The 21,916-nt window shown below is 41.6% G+C and overlaps 1 protein-coding gene across 1 annotated transcript in view; it reads left to right on the plus strand.

Annotated features, from left to right (window-relative positions):
- The window catches only part of LOC115150189 (syntaxin-18-like), a 49,216-nt gene that overhangs the window by 26,337 nt on the left and 963 nt on the right, over nucleotides 1–21,916 (plus strand). The window contains exons 2-10 of the mRNA XM_029693197.1: nucleotides 12,955–13,022; nucleotides 17,472–17,587; nucleotides 17,672–17,749; nucleotides 17,859–17,925; nucleotides 18,506–18,615; nucleotides 19,134–19,231; nucleotides 21,252–21,310; nucleotides 21,421–21,490; nucleotides 21,597–21,677. Coding sequence (XP_029549057.1) covers nucleotides 12,955–13,022; nucleotides 17,472–17,587; nucleotides 17,672–17,749; nucleotides 17,859–17,925; nucleotides 18,506–18,615; nucleotides 19,134–19,231; nucleotides 21,252–21,310; nucleotides 21,421–21,490; nucleotides 21,597–21,677 — 747 coding nt within the window. The remainder of the gene's footprint in view (nucleotides 1–12,954; nucleotides 13,023–17,471; nucleotides 17,588–17,671; nucleotides 17,750–17,858; nucleotides 17,926–18,505; nucleotides 18,616–19,133; nucleotides 19,232–21,251; nucleotides 21,311–21,420; nucleotides 21,491–21,596; nucleotides 21,678–21,916) is intronic.

Below are 21,916 nucleotides of genomic sequence, written 5' to 3' on the forward strand. Positions count from 1 at the left end.
GAGAAGTTATGCTGGATGGGCGGGCAGGTGCAGGCAGCGATCGGTTGAAGAGCATGCATTTAGTTTTACTTGTGTTTAGGAGCAGTTGGAGACCACGGAAGGAGAGTTGAATGGCATTAAAGCTCGTCTGGAGGGTTGTTAACACAGTGTCCAAAGAAGGGCCAGAAGTATACAGAATGGTGTCGTCTGCGTAGAGGTGGATCAGAGATTCACCAGCAGCAAGAGCGACATCATTTATGTATACAGAGAAAAGAGTTGGCCCAAGAATTGAACCCTGTGGTACCCCCATAGAGACTGCCAGAGGTCCAGACAGTAGGCCCTCCGATTTGACACACTGAACTCTGTCAGAGAAGTAGTTGGTGAACCAGGCGACGCAATCGTTTGAGAAACCAAGGCTACTAAGTCTGCCGATGAGGTTGTGGTGATTAACAGAGTCAAAAGCTTTGGCCAGGTCAATGAATACGGCAGCACAGTATTGTTTCTTATCGATGGCGGTTACGATGTCGTTTAGGACCTTGAGCGTGGCTGAGGTGCACCCATGACCAGCTCTGAAACCAGATTGCATAGCGGAGAGGGTGCGGTGGGATTCGAAATAGTCGGTAATCTGTTTGTTGACTTGGCTTTCGAAGACCTTAGAAAGGCAGGGTAGGATGGATATAGGTCTGTAGCAATTTGGGTCAAGAGTGTCACCTCCTTTGAAGAGGGGGATGACAGCAGCTGCTTTCCAATCTATGGGAATCTCAGACGACACGAAAGAGGTTGAACAGGCTAGTAATAGGGGTTGCAATAATTTCGGCAGATAATTTTAGAAAGAAAGGGTCCAGATTGTCAAGCCCAGCTGATTTGTAGGGGTCCAGATTTTGCAGCTCTTTCAGAACATCAGCTGGATGGATTTGGGAGAAGGAGAAATGGGGGAGGCTTGGGCGAGTAGCTGTGGGGGGTGCAGTGCTGTTGAATGCAGTAGGGGTAGTTAGGTGGAAAGCATGGCCAGCCGTAGAAAAATGCTTATTGAAATTCTCAATTATAGTGGGCTTATCGGTGGTGACAGAGTTTCCTATCCTCAGTGCAGTGGGCAGTTGGGAGGAGGTGTTCTTATTCTCCATGGACTTTACAATGTCCCAGAACTTTTTAGAGTTGGAGTTGCACGAAGCAAATTTCTGTTTGAAAAAGCTAGCCTTGGCATTTCTAACTGCCTGTGTGCATTGGTTTCTAACTTCCCTAAAAAGTTGCATATCGCGGGGCAGTTCGAAGCTAATGCAGAACGCCACAGGATATTTTTGTGTTGGTTAAGGGCAGTCAGGTCTGGGGAGAACCAAGGGCTATATCTGTTCCTGGTTCTAAATTTCTTGAAAGGGGCATGCTTATTTAAGATGGAGAGGAAGGCATTTAAAAAAAATAACCAGGCATCCTCTACTGACGGGATGAGGTCAATATCCTTCCAGGATACCAGGGCCAGGTCGATTAGAAAGGCTTGCTCGTTGAAATGTTTCAGGGAGCGTTTGACAGTGATGAGTGGAGGTCGTTTGACCGCTGACCCATTACGGGTGCAGGCAATGAGGCAGTGATCGCTGAGATCTTGGTTGAAAACAGCAGAGGTGTAATTAGAGGGCACATTGGTTAGGATGATATCTATGAGGGTGCCAGTGTTTGCGGCTTTGGGCTTGTACCTGGTGGGTTCATTAATAATTTGTGTGAGATTGAGGGCATCAAGCTTGGATTGTAGAATGGCTGGGGTGTTAAGCATGTCCCAGTTTAGGTCGCCTAGTAGCACGAGCTCTGAAGATAGATGGGGGGCAATCAGTTCACATATGGTGTCCAGAGTACAGCTAGGGGCCGAGGGGGGTCTATAGCAGGCGGCAACGGTGAGAGACTTGTTTTTGGAGAGGTGGATTTTTAAAAGTAGAAGTTCAAATTGTTTGGGTACAGACCTGGATAGCAGGACAGATCTCTGCAGGCTATCTCTGCAGTAGATTGCAACACCGCCCCCTTTGGTCGTTCTATCTTGTCTGAAAACGTTGTAGTTAGGGATGAAGATTTCACAGTTTTTGGTGGACTTCCTAAGCCAAGATTCAATCACAGCTAGGACATCCATATTGAAATAGCTCCGTTTTGTTCGTGCGTTCAGGTCGCGTTTCGTGACAAAAAAATTCAAAATATCCCATTACCGTACTTAGAAGCATGTCAAACGATGTTTAAAATCTATTTTTTATGCTATTTTTCTCGTAAAATAGCGATAATATTCCAACCGGGCAACGTTGTATTCATTCAAAGGCTGAAAGAAAAAATTTGAGAATTCTCATGAACGCGCATCTGTGTCACTGTCCCCAGGCTGACCACAAACAAACAGAGCTGTTGTACTTTGCCCATTCCACTTTCTGGCGGCTTTAGAGAGCCAATGGGAGCCTTAGAAAGTGTCACGTTACAGCACAGATGCTGTATTTTCGATAGAGATGCAACAGAAGGACAACAAATTGTCAGACAGGGCACTTCCTGTATGGAATCTTCTCAGGTTTTGGCCTGCCATATGAGTTCTGTTATCCTCACAGACACCATTCAAACAGTTTTAGAAACTTTAGAGTGTTTTCTATCCAAATCTACTAATTATATGCATATTCTAGTTTCTGGGCAGGAGTAGTAACCAGATCAAATCGGGTACGTTTTTTTTATCCGGCCGTGCAAATACTGCCCCCTAGCCCCAACAGGTTAACAGGCAGTTCCTTGGTCACCTATATAAAGTAATCACCTTGACCTATAAGGATGATCCTTTTCATATTTAATATAGCTTTTTATAAAATAATAACATTAAAAGTATGTTTTCTGTGTTGTACTGAAGGACATGCGTTTTTGTTACAAATTTTACTCGTGGGTGAAATCATCAAATTTTTCAGAGATTTACTTCCCTCATCACATTGATGTGTGGTGTCACACACTGTCACATGATTATCATGTGATATGCTTTAAAATAGATTTTTACCTTTGTTATACTGAATGACCTTGATGAAGTGCAAAAGTCTGGACAAAAGTTATTCAAGTTTAAATGTTTTTTTCGATACAGTATGTTGCCCATTATTCTATATATTGTTGCAAACACTAACACAATTATGACATGGGAGTTCATTTATATTTTTAGGATGAATATCTACAATTTAAAAAATATTTTTTGTTATTAGAATTTTTACCTGGACAGTTACACTGAAGGACATTTTGACACTTTAGAGCTCAATAACTCCCTTAATTTAATAGTTTGCAACACAAATATTTCTGGGTCAAAAGGGGGGTAAGAGTTGAGTGATTTAATATTATATTTATATATATTTATTTTTCTATGTTAAATGAATGGTCTTTGGACACCAAATGTACACGTCTTGTCTTTGACCCTTATTTCAATTATAAGCAATATAGACAGCATACATGGTTAATATTTGCCATTTACCTCTGCTAGATCACATTTATCAATAAAAGCGCTATTCATTTTTTGGAATAAAATGTGATTTTTGTAAACAATCTAAGACATGGGTGGTATAAATCACGTATCTTGAACAAATATAAATGAAACAAGTTTTTCATCGCTATAGATGTTTTTTGCTTTGAACTGAACAAATTGGAAGGACACATTTTACATACAGTATTTTATGGAAATAATAAATGAGCCCCATTGAATACAAATGGGGGCCGGTCTACACACCACATGAGGGACAGAGTTTTACTGTGTGTGTGTTGCAAATGTATTTCCTGCACTTGATGCATGTGTACTGTGTCTTCCTGTTCTTCTTGGTTCCACCCACATGGCAGCGCTTCTTCTTGTTGCTACCGGTTGCAATCTAGAATGATGAAAACTAGTGATGCACCGATTTAACATATTTGGCCGATACCGATATCTGATATTTTCCTTGCCAAAAAACATGATACCGATATTTAATTTACTGCCTTTTAAGCAGTCTAGTACTGTTAACTATTTAACAGACACACATGGACGCAGCGGTCTAAGGCACTGCATCTCAGTGCAAGAGGCGTCACTAAAGTCCCTGGTTCGAATCCAGGCTGTATCACATCCGGCTGTGATTGGGAGTCCCATAGCGCTGCGCACAATTTGGCCCAGCGTCATCTGGGTTTGCCCTAGGTAGGCAGTCGTAAATAAGAATATGTTCTTAACTGACTTGCCTAGTTAAATAAAGGTTACACACACCACACTGACCAAAAAGTTATTTTGTTGGCATTTACGTATATCCCCATTACCAGTAAAACATAATCAAAACCTATTTCTTTCACTTACTTGCTGTGTTGTTTCGTTGTTCATCTGTTCAGTCGTTTCATTCTCAACCATGATTTCTACAGAACACCGTTTTGGGTCTTTGCGTGTCAAAAAAGACACAAGTCAAATAAGCTTGTTGACCTATCAGGACCTGAATATGACTGCACATAAAAATGTAACACGTTCATCAATTTTTTAACGTAGTTATTACACATTGATTACACTATCACTCGTGTTTCATATGTCACAACGATACATCGATAGGCATGCTATGATGCTGGTAAAGTTGTCTTGCGCACCTACAGTGCTGATCATATAAAAAAAGCTGCTCATGGATACAAACACTGTTCTTCCCCAAAAACATAGCAAAATGACAATCTGTTTCAGTAGCTAACTATATAGCTAGGTGTCATCTAAAATAACCCTAATTTATAAGACAGTTCTTATTTGATTAATGGTGGTCGGACCCATCTATGTGAAGCTAGCCACAATAAGGATTAGCCAAAATTGTGGACTTTGCAGTTAGCCTTCAAAATAAAAGTATGTCACTGACAGTGATGCAAATGAGTACAAATAGTAGAATGCCATAATTGAATAGATCATGCTAAATGAGGCTGGAATGTCATTATATTAAATCAACAAACACAATCGTTTGTTAATTTGACAAATCTGTTGAAATCACACTGGACGTATTATACTTTAGAATTGCATTGGGAGCATACTTATTTCACTGACAAGCCTTACCTATGGATTGTGGATCAATGACATGGGGTATCAGTCTACTCAGTGACACCCAGAGAACATTAGCATCATAGCTCTTGTTGCAGGACTCTGAAACAACTGTGAATTGAGCCACATTTATTGTCAACCTATGTGTATTGAACCCTATTCCCGAGGAAAAACAATACTGCATGGATGTTTTGGAGTCTGATCACTCTGAGGACGACGTTGGGAAAACTTATCTTGGGTATTGAGTAAACTGATACCTAATTTCACTGATCCCCAATCCTTAGGTAAAGCTGTAGAGTGCAATATGAATGTCAATACACAATAGGCTGACTGGGGAGGTGATTTCACACAGTCACAGTCCTGCGATAAGAGCTAAAACGCTAATATTTGCATAAACTCTACACAGTTGTGTTTTGTGGGTGTCACCAAGTAGACTGATACCCCATTTCATTGCTTCACATTCCAACCTTGTTTAACATTATGAGTCCACCAATTGTAACCTTCTGCATCACTTTCAAAGTGGTACTTTTATTTTGAAGGCAAACCTCAAATTCCACTATTGTGCCTAATCCTTATTGTGGCTAGCTTCACAACACATAACCCAGTCCGGTCGAGCCTCACTAGCCAGATAAAGCTAGCTGGCTGCCTATAACGTTAGCTTTGGGCAACAGGGTTAAGTAAGCTGGCTAGCTATTTATTTTCATGAACTGAAGTTCAATTTCAATAGGCGAACAACAAGTGGCTACCTAGCTAATGCTTACTCACACGATTCCTAAATCATTGCTAAGAATAATGAAAATGACTGCAGTTTCTACTGGTCATTGTTTTCAGGCTGGTTGTATTGGTGCTAGCTAGGTACCACGCTAAAGCTAGCTAGCCCAGAAGTTGCGGGCGACAGTGCTACTGATAGTAGTGATGGCGCTTGGCTTGCACGTGCAATTTCAGAACACACAACATTCTATAATAGAACTGTTATTTGACATGTCAAATTAAAATACTATTTAACAGGTCAAATAGTGTTATTTGATGTGTATCTTTTTTGACACGCAAAGACCCAAACAGCGGTCCATAGTATGTCGAGAAGCTAATAGCAGTGACGCTATTACTGTGTAACTCCAGTAGGGCAACGTCTGAAAAATAGTCGGCGAAAGCCAACATCACCCACGACAGAGAATGGTTGATTGTCAAGGGCAATGAATCCCATTATCTTGGCTTTAATGGGTTTCGCCTTTTGAGTTGTCTCGCTGAAATGTTCTTACTCTTTGAAATGACTTCTCGACCTGTTGACTGCTCGATCCACACAGCAGACATTGTAGGCTAGGTTAGGAATGCTGTGTTGCGCAACATTTTACGTGGCGCCATTACGTCATGTACCTACGTTATATAGGTATGCACGTCAGCTTTGACATCGGTATTGCACATCGGCGTTAAACTAGACATCGGGCCGATACTGATAACGGCATTTTTAGCTAATATCGGCCGATTCCGATATGTTCACCAATATATCGTGCATCCCTAATGAAAACACTTAGTTCAGGAATTTGACTAACATCTCACTCACTCACATATAGTTACAGCAGGCCAAGTTAGGAGTGTCATACAAAGACATGCAACAACATCACTCACACTTAGCTCCGGAATTGGAGTTGTTGGTTCTGTGGGTCGGGCGAATGGGGCACCAGCATCCTCCTCCTGAATTCTCTTCACGATGGCTGCAGAAACTGGGGTCCTTGGGATATGTTGCCTCCTCTGGATTTGAGGTCTTACCAATGCCTTGCCCAGCTCCTCGACAAAGAGCTGTCTCCTCTGGAGCTCCCCTCTGTTCCAATCTGGGTTTAACACCATCCAGATGACAAATGCGTTGTATCCCGAGCTGTCCAAAAAGTTTAAGAATATCACAAGTGGCCAGCTTAGCATTCTTCTTTTGCAGCTGTAGCCAGTCACCAGCTTGTCTAAATTGTCCACCCCTCCTTTTGTGGCATTGCAATCCATTATGATTTCTGGTTTTTGATGTTCCTGGCTACAGATTTTCCCATCCCTATGCAGCATACTCATGAGTACCCCATTTTTGCCTTTTTTTAGCACGTTGGACACTAGGGACGTGTCGGCCGTGAACACAAACTTAGAGGAATTGATAGGCCTGTTCTGTGTATTCAACAGCTGAGGTGGGAGCGCTGGCTTGTTTTTTCGTACTGTTCCTACCATCATCAGCTTCCTCTTGAGGAGCTCCTGTCCCAGCTTGTGCAAAGTATATCGTATGTGATGATGTGGCCACGGAGTCACTGTATCACATCCAGGGCAACCCGCATTCCTTCGTTCTTCTCAGGGGCTCCTCCATCTGGTTTCCCCGTATACACTTGCAAGTTCCATGCATATGATGAAGCAGCATCACAGGCAGCCCAGATCTTGGTTTCATATTTTGCGGGCATGTACTGCCTGAAGGGGCAGCAGCCACTAAATGGTATAAGCTGTTCATCAACCGTAACGTTAGGCCCAGGGTTGTAAGACAGGGCAAGGCGGTCCACCCACTTGTCCCACACTGACCTGATTGCAGCTAGCTTGTCTCTCTGCCGCCGAGCTCGTCTGGTGTCTTGGTTATCAAAGCCTGGAAATAATGTGAAAGTTTTCCATAGACATTGTTGCACTGAAAAGTTCTCTGCCAATTTCTGCATCCCACAGGGATTTTGTGGATTCCCCATTGGAGCTGAAAAGAACAACAAGGATAAGAACCCCAAACCTATTCCCCCTCAGGAGACTGAAAATATTTGGCATGGGTCCTCAGATCCTCAAAAGGTTCTACAGCTGCACCATCGAGATCATCCTGACTGGCTGCATCACTGCCTTGTATGACAACTGCTCGGCTTCCAACCGCAAGGCACTACAGAGGGTAATGTGAACGGCCCAGTACATCACATTGGCCAAGCTTCCTGCCATCCAAGACCTCTATACCAGGCGGTGTCAGCGGAAGGCCCTAAAAATGGTAAAAAACTCCAGACACCCTAGTCATGGACTGTTCTCTCTGCTATCGCACGGAAAGCAGTACCCCCCCCCCCCCTCCCCCCCTTACACTGCTGCTACTCTCTGTTATCATCTATGCATTGTCACTTTAATAACTCTACCTACATGTACAGTTGAAGTCAGAAGTTTACATTCACCTTAGCCAAATACATTTAAACTCAGTTTTTCACAATTTCTGACATTTAATCCTAGTTAAAATGCCCTGTCTTATGTCAGTTAGGATCACCACTTTATTTAAAGAATTTGAAATGTCAGAATAATAGTACAGATTGATTTCAGCTTTTATTTCTTTCATCACATTCCCAGTGGGTCAGAAGTTTACATGCACTCAATTAGTATTTGGTAGCATTGCCTTTAAATTGTTTAACTTGGGTCAAATGTTTCGGATAGCCTTCCACAAGCTTCCCACAATAAGTTAGGTGAATTTTGGCCCATTCCTCTTGACAGAGCTGGTGTAACTGAGGCAGGTTTGTAGGCCTCCTTGCTCGCACACGCTTTTTCTGTTCTGACCACACATTTTCTATGGGATTGAGGTCAGGGCTTTGTGATGGCCACTCCAATACCTTGACTTTTTTGCCATTTTGCCACAACTTTGGAAGTATGCTTGGGGTCATTGTCCATTTGGAAGACCCATTTGCGACCATGCTTTAAATTCTTGACTGATGTCTTGAGATGTTGCTTCAATATATCACAGTTTTCCTGCCTCATGATGCCATCTATTTTGTGAAGTGCACCAGTCCCTCCTGCAGCAAAGCAGTCCCTTCACGTTTGGGATGGTGTTCTTCGCCTTGCAAGCCTCCCCCTTTTTCCTCCAAACACAACGATGGTCATTATGGCCAAACAGTTCTATTTTTGTTTCATCAGACCAGAGGACATTTCTCCAAAAAGTACAATATTTTCCCCATGTGCAGTTGCAAACCGTAGTCTGACTTTTTTATGGTGGTTTTGGAGCAGTGGCTTCTTCCTTGCTGAGCGGCCTTTCAGGTCATGTCAATATAGGACTAGTTTTACTGTGGATATAGATACTTTTGTACCTGTTTCCTCCAGCATCTTCACAAGATCCTTTGCTGTTGTTCTGGGATTGATTTGCACTTTTCGCACCAAAGTACGTTCATATCTAGGAGACAGAACGCGTCTCCTTCCTGAGCGGTATGACGGCTGTGTGGTCCCATGGTGTTTATACTTGCGTGCTATTGTTTGTACAGATGAACGTGGTACCTTCAGGTGTTTGGAAATTGCTCCCAAGGATGAACCAAACTTGTGGAGGTCTACAATTTTTGTTCTGAGGTCTTGGCTGATTTCTTTTGATTTTCCCATGATGTCAAGCAAAGAGGCACTGAGTTTGAAGGTAGGCCTTGAAATCCATCCACAGGTATACCTCCAATTGACTCAAAGGATTTCAATTACCTTATCAGAAGCTTCTACAGCCATTACAACATTTTCTGGAATTTTCCAAGTTGTTTAAAGGCACAGTCAACTTAGTGTATGTAAACTTCTGACAAACTGGAATTGTGATACAGTGAAATAATCTGTCTGTAAACAATTGTTGGAAAAATGACTTGTGTCATGCACAAAATAGATGTCCTAACTGACTTGCCAAAACTATAGTTTGTTGACAAGAAATTTGATAAGTGGTTGGAAAAGGAGTTTTAATGACTCCAACATAAGTGTATGTAAACTTCCGACTTCAACTGTACATATTACCTCAACTAACCGGAGCCCCCGCACATTGACTCTGTGCCGGTACCCCCCAGTATATAGTCTCGCTATTGTTATTTTACTGCTGCTCTTTAATTACTTGCTACTGTTATTTCTTATTCTTGTCCGTATTTTTTTTAAACTGCATTGTTGGTTAGGGGCTCGCAAGTAAGCATTTCACTGTAAGGTCTACACCTGTTGTATTTCACGCATGTGACTAATAACATTTGATTTGAAATGAGTTTGGTCCATCTCTCTCCAAAAACACACCTTCCCTCCAAATTAGTGCAGTCCAGAATGATTTTTTGGATGGTGTCTGGGATGAACAGTTCAAAAGAAGTCTTTATGTCCTGCACATGAGTAACCGCCATCTGCGTCAGGCCTGGTTGCATCCTTATCACAGTCAGATTTGATTAAATATAACAGAACAGGTAACCTGGGATGGCATTCACTGGATTGGTTGCCCAAAAAAACTATCTGAAAGCCACACTCCCAAAAAGCCACGAGTATGACTGCATTGAGGCATATCACTGCTTCTTATGGCTATATGCACCATGCCAGTTCCTGTTTCATTTGTTCATTTAGAAAATAAGGTAGAGCATAATCCAGTGCCTTTATCACAGTCAACACACCTATATTTTAGCTTTAATTAACTATAAAACTGCACATTTTCCTCTCAGCCTCATGGCTGAGAGGAACCTTTTAGTTTTTTTTACAGCAATGTTTGGCGATGGACTAGGAATGCCTTTGAGCTCGACCAGCCGATTGCAATCGACGTGTTGGTGACCGCTGGGCTAGGCTATATCTAAAAGGAGATTTAGACATGCTTCAAAATGGACAGAGAGGGGTCAAGCCATGGAGACATAAATGACTGCTGGGCGATCATTATAAAATTAGCTCAGTTACCAAATCTGCTGGCTAAACCCCTGTGACGGTTTGTTTGCGCATTGTTCAGGCTTAGGAGTAGGAGAGAGTGGAGGTAAATTGGGGGTCCTTCATGATGAAATTAGATTTAGCTTGGCAGACTCTCCTCCTGCTGCCTCGCTACACACACACGCAAGCACATATTCATATAAATTCACATACTTTGGCAAAGACATCATGCACACACACTCCTCCAGCCTCAAGCACAAGGTTACCCCCTTTACTCATTGTTTAGGTATTATTTGCTCTTTAGAGTCTTAAGTTACAAGAGCAATTGATCCCGGTGACCCCCTGCAAACCCTGAAAGTTGTAGTGAGAATCTGAACCTAAATGTATACACAAAGGAGATGTATCACCCATCCCCTCCAAACCAGCATGCTTGACATCTTCTCTCTGTTCTCTCCTGAGAGCTAGCGGGGCTCTTACACTAGGGACCTACTGCCACATGCTGGTGAGGTGTGGCAAAGCAGAGACACATTGGCTTGTATGGAATTTAAGAATATGACGTTTGTCATTTTGATTTTAAGTAGATGATTTCAAATAGCACACCAGTGGTCTAGTGACCCTGGATTGTAGGTCTACTATGTGCGTATTGTTTAAAAAAAATGCTAGGTATTATTATTGCACTGTTGGAGCTGGAAACACAAGCATTTCGCTGCACTTGCGGGATTTGCAAATCTGTGTACGTGACCAATAAACCTTGATTTGAATTTTATTTTATTTACAATATTAAGCATGTTTAGGGTTTATAGCTGTGAGAAATATAGTGAAAGTGCCTGGGAGAATTGGAAAAACAAACACTCAGGCCTTTGACTGTTGGAGATGCCCAGACACGGTAGACAACACACTCCTGCCTTTCAACCATGGGAATGTTTCGCTTCACTCAACCCCTTTACAAGCACAAGTGCTCTAAATAACAAATAACATTTGATCCCTTAAACCTGATTGGTTCTAATTGCTCTGAAGCAATGTCACACCTTAAGACTAAACTGTCTAAACTGCTTGGAGTAACCCTGGATTGTAAACTGCCATGGTCAAAACATATTGCTACAACAGTAGCTAAGATGGGGAGACGTCTATCAATAATAAAGCGCTGCTCTGCCTTAACACTATCAACGAGACAGGTCCTACAGGCCTTGGTTTTGTCACACCTGTACTACTGTTCAGTAGTGTGGTCAGGGGCCACAAAGAGGGACTTGGGAAATTGCAGTTGGCTTCGAACAGGGCAGCACGGCTGACCCTTAAAAGTACATGGAGAGCTAACTTTAATGACATGAATGTCAACCTCTTATGGCTCAAAGTGGAAGAGCGATTGACTTCATCATTACTTGTTTTTATAAGAGGTGTTGACAAGCTGAAGGTACACCCATGCATACCCCACAAGACATGCCACCAGAGCTCTCTTCACAGTCCCCAAGTCCAGAACAGACTATGGGAAGCGCACAGTACTACAAAGATCCATGACTACATGGAACTCTATTCCACACCAGCTAACTGATGCAAGCAGTAGAATACTTCGCTTGTCTGGATTATTTTCTTTTTTTCCCTTTTCTCAAACAGAGCCTGCTGTGTGTGGACTCAAAAACACTTCTGTCCTTCTCGCGCTCTACTCTGTGGATGGGAAATAATTAGGTATTTTTCGATGTTACCTGAATTACAGGAGTAAATATTGGATTCCACCGAGTTTCCTCTGGTTTTCCTGCACACACATTTACTCTGACATTTTATCTGTGATAAATAGTTGACAGATTATACAATTTTAGGCATATTTTAATGTTTTCTGTCAGGGCAGCTATATAGAAGTGTATAATTTTATTTACTGGTACTATTTAACAAGGAATTGCCTGTTTTGAATTTGGTATGTCCTGCTGTAAACTAATAGTAATTGGTAAATGTTCAGAATGGATAGAGAGAGACACATGGACAAGGTTCGCCTGTCAGAGTCAATGAACGCAAAGTTGTGTTGTTTTAGAAGGCCTAACTTGAGACGTGTGAGCAAGGCCTGAAATTAACTCTTTGGTCCACCAGTGAAGGAATGAAATCCACCAACCTCTGACTTCTTACCAGCATTTGGCTGTGCGAGACATAGTGTGCGAGACATTGTTGAGAGAGAGGCCTACTTCTCAAGATACTGCATCGTTATCTCATAAGCCCTTTAGATGTTTACACTGGTTTGGTAAAAAGAAAGGGGTTCCAGGTACATCTTACCAATGAAAGTCCACAATCATGGCCAAAATCATGAAGAGGAACTGTGATGTAGTCAACAAATGGAGAAGGAGACATGAAGAAATTGATAAACGTTCCTGTAATGTATTTTCTATTCATATTGACAGATCTCCAACATCACCAAGCTGAAAGACTTTCTACTGCAGCACAGGAAGGACTATGTGAATGCTGGAAGGTAAGCCTCCTATCAGGTTACCGAACCATGTCCTGTTTACTGTCTGTTTTCTGTCCATTTCAACTGTATGACTTTCATGTGGCTAATCCATTTTCACGTTTGACCCCAAAAATGCCCCCACCAAGGTTTCAGCTCGGCCTTCGTGTGGATTGTGATATATTTAACCGTTGACAAATTGATTGATGTTTCGGAAGTTTACATACACTTAGGTTGGAGTCATTAAAAATCGTTTTTCAACCACTCCACAAATTTCTTGTTAACAAACTATAGTTTTGGCAAGTCGGTTAGGACATCTACTTTGTGCATGACACAAGTAATTTTTCCTAAGGCTAATTGACATCATTTGAGTCAATTGTAGGTGTACCTGTGGATGTAATTTTTTGGCGAAAAGTGCAAATAAATCCCAGAACAACAGCAAAGGACCTTGTGAAGATGCTGGAGGAAACCGGTACAAAAGTATATATATCCACAGTAAAATGAGTCCTATATCGACATAACCTGAAAGGCCGCTCAGCAAGGAAGAAGCCACTGCTCCAAATCCACCATAAAAAAAGCCAGACTATGGTTTGCAACTGCACATGGGGACAAAGATCGTACTTTTTGGAGAAATTTCCTCTGGTCTGTTGAAACAAAAATAGAACTGTTTGGCCATAATCACCATCGTTATGTTTGGAGGAAAAAGGGGGAGGCTTGCAAGCCGAAGAACACCATCCCAACCGTGAAGCACGGGGGTGGCAGCATCATGTTGTGGCGGTGCTTTTCTGCAGGAGGGACTGGTGCACTTTACAAAATATGGCATCATGAGGCAGGAAAATTACGTGGATATATTAAAGCAACATCTCAGGACATCAGTCAAGAAGTTAAAGCTTGGTCGCAAATGGGTCTTCCAAATCGACATTGACCCCAAGCATACTTCCAAAGTTGTGGCGAAATGGCTTAAGGACAAAAAAGTCAAGGTATTGGAATGGCCATCACAAAGCCCTGACCTCAATTCTATAGAAATGTTGTGGGCAGAACTGAAAAAGCACGTACAAACCTGACTCAGTTACACCAGCTCTGTCAGAGGAATGGTCCAAAATTCCCACAAAACCTATTGTGGGAAGCTTGTGGAAGGTTACCCAGAACATTTGACCCAAGTTAAACAATTTAAAGGCAATGCTACCAAATACTAATTGAGTGTATGTAAACTTCTGACCCACTGGGAATGTGATGAAAGAAATAAAAGCTGAAATAAATCCTTCTCTACTATTATTCTGACATTTCACATTCTTTAAATAAAGTGGTGATCCTAATTGACCTAAGACAGTGAATTTTTACTAGGATTAAATGTCAGGAATTGTGAAAAACTGAGTTTAAATGTATTTGGCTAAGGTGTATGTAAACTTCTGAATTCAACTGTACATATATGGACGAGCAATGTCAGACATTGGACTAAGATACAGTAGAATAGTACAAAATACAGTATACATATATGAGATGAGTAATGCAAGATATGTAAACATTATCGAAGTGACCAGTGTTCCATTTCTTAAAGCGGCCAGTGATTTCTAGTCTATGTTTATAGGAGCATCCTCTAATGTGCTAGTGATGACTGTTTAACAGTCTGATGGCCTTGAGATTGAAGCTGTTTTTCAGTCTCTCGGTCCCAGCTTTGATGCACGTGTACTGACCCCGCCTTCTGGATGATAGCGGGGTGAACAGGCAGTGGCTCGGATGGTTGATGTCCTTGATCTTTTTGGCCTTCCTGTGACATCGGGTGCTGGCTTGGCATAAGCTTGTGTGCGGCTGCTTAGCCATTTCATGAAGCTCCCAAAGAACATTAATTGTGCTGACATTGCTTCCAGAGACCATTTGGAACTCTGTAGTGAGTGTTGCAACCGAGAACAGACACTTCAGCACTCGGTGGTCCCGTTTTGTGAGCTTGGGTGGCCTACCACTTTGTGGCTGAGCCATTGTTGCTCCTAGACGTTTCCACTTCACAATAACAGCACTTACAGTTGATTGGGGCAGAAATGTGTTGACTCTAGTTGACCCTAGCAGGGCAGAAATGTGTCAAAACTGACTTGTTGCAAAGGTGGCATCCTATGATGGTGCCACGTTGAAAGTCACTGAGCTCTTGAGTAAGGTCATTCTACTGCCAAAGTTTGTCTATGGAGATTGCATGGTGGTGTGCTCGATTTTATTCAGCTGTCAGCAACAGGTGTGGCTGAAGTAGCTGAATCCAGTAATTCAAAGGGGTATCCACATACTTACATGTGTGTTTATTTATTTTTATATATAGAATATACATATAGAGAATTTATTTCTACATGTAGCCAATGTGATCGCTATGTTGCACTCATTGCTATGATATAATTCCTCCACGAAGACCTAAGACGTGCAAACTGTTTAGCCTACCGGTCGTTGTGTCACTATTATTAGCTAGGCTACTTAGCTAGCCATTCTGGGGGTGTGTGTTTTAGCTAGTGTTTTTGACAGACCTGGTCCCTTATTGGCAAACATGTCGCTTATTTTGCAGCATTTAGCTGTGTCTGTGGCAAGGGCCTTTCTCTTTTTTTATTCTCTTCCTCTCTGCTCCACTTTTCCTTTTCTGACCGTCCATTTCGCCATGCGACTTGTCTAAAATGTTATCGGTAGAGAAGCAGGTAGACGAGACGGTTGCTATGTACGTCGGAGACATCTGATGTCATTTTTGCCGTGCGCGGGGACACTGCAGCAAGAGAGCGAGAGTCGCACCTGATGCGTGGATTCTCCAACTCATTCCTGCTTGCTATATTATCGCTGGTCAAGTTGACTATTCACAGCAGGCCAAAATGACCCTCAGGCCACCGGGAAATGTCCCGGTGCTCCCGACCACCAGTCCGCTATTGTGTGGAAGCACCTGCTTTCAATATACTTTGTATCCGGGGCCCCTCGGCTGTGTTCAGGGCTCCTTGCCAACAAACTATCATGGTCCAAACACACTAAGACAGTTGTGAAAATGGCACGACAACACCTTTTTCCCCTCAGGATCCTCAAAAAGTTATTCAGCTGCACCATCGAGAGCATCTTGACCGTTTGCATCACCACCTGGTATGGCAACTGCTCTGCATTTGACCGTAAGGCGCTACAGAGGGTAGTGCATACGGCCCAGTACATCACTGGGGCCAAGCTTCCTGACATCCAGGACCTATATACTAAGCACAAAAATTGTCAAAGACTAGTCACCCAAGTCATAGACTGTTTTCTCTGCTACCACACGGCAAGCAGTTCCGGAGCTCCAAGACTAGGACCAAAAGGCTACTTTAACAGCTTCTACCACCAAGCCATAAGACTGCTGAACAAGAATATCAAATGGACACCCGGACTATTCATAGCCTCGTTATTGTTATGTAATTTTCTTGTTACTTTTTAATATTATTTTTTACTTTCGTTTATTTAGTAAATATTTTCTTAACTCTTTCTTGAACTGCTTTGTTGGTTAAGGGCTTGTAAGTTAGCATTTCATGGTAAGGTCTACACCTGTATTCGGTGCATGTGATAAATACAATTTTTTTTTTATTTGATCCCTCATTTACTCAAGTGTTTCCTTTTATTTTGGCAGTTACCTGTATGTAGCGATAGATAGAGCAGCGGAATGAAATGTAGTATGGGCCTATGCCTAAATTCAGTATGAGCCAGCAATTTGGATCCATTAGCCAAATTGTTAATGATTTTTTAAAACCTGTGTCCAATGGAGAATATTAAATAAAAATGTAATGAATGAAACATATTATTAGTTGAAATGGGAAGAAGTACAATCTATGACATTATCTTCCCATAGACTTGTATAATATGTACGTATATTGTTTCTTTATTAAACACGTCAAAGGTCTGGGTGCCCTTTTCATGTTTCTTTGACAGAAAATGAAAATAACTGTACACGTGTCTGTCATCGCAGAACTATTATTCAGAGACTGCGATTTAGCACCTCTACAGTCCAATTCTCTGATTGGTTAGAGACGATCCAATCTCTAACTTGTTTTGTACAATGTCCCTCACTTTGACGTCAGCGGAATGATTTCTGGCAGTCTCAGTCTCTAAAAGGCTAGGGTGGCCAGAGCTACTGACAGAACATTGGAGTCTGTCAGAACTCGGCTCATAGTGATTTGTTTTGTGTGTGTGTGTGTGTGTGTGTGTGTGTGTGAGAGAGTCAGTCAGTCAGCAGAGTAACTGATTTCATTTAACTGCACAGAATCAGCAGATCTGGTTTATAGCAGATCTGGGTCCAATACTAGCTAAAAAAGCTAGCTCTCGATAGCATCTCAACGACCATCTATCCTAACACTTTTAATATTGGTTTTGTTTAATTAAATTACTTGCATTTATGATATGTTGTATGCTCATGGATTGTATTGACTTCTATATGAATGTAATAAAAAACTTGAATTTGAAATACGTTTTTTATTTTATTACTTTGTGTGTTTACAGTCTCATCTCATCAGACCTAACCCGGATGACAGACAATGAGCGAGACCAGATCGACCAGGATGCCCAGATCTTCATGAGAACCTGCTCTGAAGCCATCAAGCAGCTCCGCTCTGAAGGTGTGTGTGTGTGTGTGTATATGTGTGTGTGTACTGCTTAATACACAATAATAACACTTTTCTAATTTTTTGTCGCCCTTCCAGCTGAGAAACAGGTCATATCGACCCAGATTAAAGAGCACAGGGGGGCTGTCCTCGACCTAATCGAGATGTATTTGAAAGGTGGGCTCGTTAGTGATGCCGGTATATATTTGATGTCAGTGCATATTGTAAGTTCTGTACTTTGTAATAATGTTGACAATATATGATTTGTGTCGATCATTGTTTGCAGGAGTATGCAAGCTTTATTCCGAACAGAGGGCTATACGAGTGAAGAGAGTGGTAGACAAGAAGAGACTGTGAGTGTTCGAGGAGCTATTATTCTCGATGGAAGGATAAAACAAAAAATACCTTGAATTATTCATTTATTGTTAGAATTCTTGATTTTAGGGACGCTTGAGTTGAATTCTGACGTGTATTATTAGTCTGTATTTTTACAACACGTAATTTATTTGTGAATTATTCTTCATTCATTTACAACATTATGGCAGTAATCTATCTCCGTAAAACACGTTGTGACCTTGCCTTTAGGGATAGTTTGAGATTTTATCTACTTCCACCGAGTCAGATGAACTAGTCGATACCATTTTTATATCCCTGCATTCAGTTTGAAGGAAGTTGCCAACTAGCGTTACCACAATCATAGGAAGTCTGTCCTGCAGACTTCCACTCATTGCGCTAATGCTAGTTAGCATTGGCTCACGAAACTACCTCTAACTTCATTCATACTGGATGCAGAGACATAAAAATGGTACCCATGAGTTCATCTGAATGGTGAATTAAAGGGCTTCATTGCCAAACACACAAACTATCCCTTTAGTGTTTTTCTTGATATTTAGGAAGACTGAGCTTGCCTTTGGCGTTTTGACATTATTCTAGGTCCCGACTAGAGCCAGAGCACCACCACAGTAGGGTGGTGGTGGAGAAAAGCCCACAGGTGGAACATCACAGCGAGGAGAAAACATCCAAGGAGGAGAGCAGCAGCGGTGGTGAGTACAGAGACCAAGAGGTGATCCCACTGAGTGGAAAGAAAATCTATTTTGAGAACAGCTGACTATTTGAATGGTGTTTGTCTTTATTACAGCCCCACAAAACTTTACATGTAACATGTTATTCTCTCATGGATTACTATTTCTTTACTACTAGTACTACTACTGGTATATTCATTGACATAATAGCGCTAATTGCACATGGAAATCATATATGCAGTGCCTTTAACTGAAATGTTTGAATGGAAATGGTCAACTTCTGTATTTAAAATAAAGAGTTATGAAAGGAGTGACTTCTTAATCTTTGCGTTAGCTTTTTTTTTTACCTTTATTTAACCAGGTAGGCTAGTTGAGAACATGTTCTCATTTACAACTGTGACCTGGCCAAGATAAAGCAAAGCAGTTCGACACATACAACAACACAGAGTTACACATGGAATAAACAAATAAACATACAGTAGAAAAAGTCTATATACAGTGAAGTGAAGAGTCTACATCTCCTTGTTTTCTCCCTGAAGAGCGAAGCGTGATGGAGGTCCCGGAGAACAATGTGAGCCTGTGGGAAGAGGGCCAGGGTCGTGTGGATGACGAGCTCTCACCTGAGGAGATGCAGATGGTATGGTACTATGGAACAGAGATGTTGTGTATGCTAACATGTGCTTGCTCTCTCTCTCCCCAATGCACTTTTCTATTATTGTCTCTACGTTGTTGTCTGATCTCATGTGATTCAAGTCACTTTTACCCCTGCCTACATGAACAGTGGATTCAGAAAGTATTCAGACCCCTTGACTTTTTCCATATTTTCTTACATTACAACCTTATTCTAAAATGTATTAAATGGTGTTTTTCCCTCATCAATCTACACACAATACCCCATAATGACAAAGCGAAAACAGTTTTTAAAAACATTTTTGCTAATTACTTTAAAATAAAACAGAAATACCTTATTTACAAAAGTATTCAGACCCTTTGCTATGAGACTCGAAATTGAGCTCTGGTGCATCCTGTTTCTATTGATAATTCTTGAGATGTTTCTACAACTTGATTGTAGTCCACCTGTGGTAAATTCAAGTGATTGGACATGCTTTGGAAAGGCACACACCTGTTTATATAAGGTCCCACAGTTGACAGTACATGTCAGATCAAAAACCAAGCCATGAGGTCAAAGAAATTGTCCGTAGAGCTCTGAGACAGGATTGTGTGGAGGCACTGATCTGGGGAAGGGTACCAAAACATTTATGCAGCATTGAAGGTCCCCAAGAACATAGTGGCCTCTGTCAATCTTAAATAGAAGAAGTTTGGAACCATCACGACTCTTCCAAGAGCTGGCCAAACTGAGCAATCGGGGGGAAAAGGGCCTTGTTCAGGAAGGAGATCACTAACCTGATTGTCACTTTGACAGAGCTCCAGAGTTCTTCTGTGGAGATGGGAGAACCTTCCCGAAGGACAACCATCTCTGCAGCACTCCACCAATCAGGCCTGTATTGGTAGAGTGGCCAGACTGAAGACACTCCTCAGTAAAAGTCTCATGACAGCCCACTTGGAGTTTGCCAAAAGGCACCTAAAAGACTCTCCGACCATGAGAAACAAGATTCTGGGGTCTGATGAAACCAAGATTGAACTCTGGCCTGAATGCCAAGCGTCACATCTGGAGGAAACCTGGCACCATCCATATGGTGAAGCATGGTGGACGCAGCATCATGCTGTGGGGATGTTTTTCACTGGCAGGGACTGGGAGACTAGTCAGGATCGAGGCAAAGATGAATGGAGCAAAGTACAGAGAGATCCTTGATGAAAACCTGCTCCAGAGTGCTCAGGACCTCAGACTTGGGCGACGGTTCACCTTCCAACAGAACAATGACCTTAAGCACACATCCAAAACAACACAGGAGAGGCTTTGGCACAAGTCTCTGAATGTCCTTGAGTGGCCCAGCCAGAGTCTGGACTTTAACCCAATCAAACATCTCTGGAGAGACCTGAAAATAGCTGTGCAGCGACGCTCCCCATCCAACCTGACATATCTTGAGAGGATCTGCAGATAAGAATGGGAGAAACACCCCAAATACAGCTGTGCCAAGCTTGTAGAGTCATACCCAAGAAAACTCGAGGCTGTAATCGCTGCCAAAACTCCTTCAACAATGTACTGAGTAAAGGGTCTGAATACTTAAGTACATTTGATATTTCAGTTTTTTAGTTTGAATACATTTGCAAACATTTCTAAAAACCTGTTTTTGCTTTGTCATTATAGGGTATTGTGTGTAGATTGAGGGAAAAAAATGTTTTAATACATTTTAGAATAAGGCTTTAACGTAACAAAATGTGGGAAAAGTCAAGGGGTCCGAATGCACTGTATCTACCAACTGCATATTGATATGATACTGGTACTGACCTTGTGTATATAGTGTAAATTATCATATGTTTTACTTCCCGTGTTTTTATTTGTAGATATCTGACTTAGTATTGATTCCGTGCTCTTTAAAATCCTATTCTGATTTTCTATTTTTGTATTTTGATATTAGACATTGCATTGTTGAGGAAGAGCTTGTAAGTAAGCATTTAGCTGTACTGTTTACACCTGTTGTATTTTTTGCAAATGAAAAATAAACGTTGATTTGATTGGGTTTCACTCTGTCTAGTTTGAACAGGAGAACCAGAGGCTGGTGAGTGAGATGAGCAACCTAGTAGATGAAGTCAGGTTAGTTTTTAATCAGCCCTTCAGATCATTCTTACCACTACATTCCTAAATATGCCTGAGGTGAAGCAACGATGAAAAAGATGAATTCATCTCCTCCCAATGTTTTTCAGGCAAATCGAAGGCAAGGTTGTCGAGATCTCGCGACTCCAGGAGATTTTTGCGGAGAAGGTGCTAATGCAAGTGAGTGACTTCCTTATTCCCCCTGGTCTAATGCCCATCCCACTTAATAAAGTGTGATTGATGTGTTATTAGTGTGTTTTTATTTCCTGTTTTGTGGTCTTCACAGGAAACTGAGATAGACAGTATCCATCAGCTAGTTGTGGGAGCCACTGAAAACGTCAAAGAGGGAAACGAGGACATCCGAGAGGTAATGGCAGGTTATGCTAAACAACCCTGGTAGTTTCCCCTGCTCTTTATACTGTACAGTATATTATTGTATGTAGATATTAAACATATTTGGAAATATTTATCTAAATATTTTTTTATTATGAGGGTGTCCATATGTTTCCATTGGAGGAAGTAACTTTTAGAAAAACAAATGTACCAAATATTCGTGACTGACTCTTGAGGTGCTTAGCACAGCCAGTGATCTCTTTTAACTCTGTG

The sequence above is a fragment of the Salmo trutta genome, chromosome 16 (genome assembly GCF_901001165.1).
Source record: "Salmo trutta chromosome 16, fSalTru1.1, whole genome shotgun sequence".
NCBI classification, from domain to species: domain Eukaryota; kingdom Metazoa; phylum Chordata; class Actinopteri; order Salmoniformes; family Salmonidae; genus Salmo; species Salmo trutta.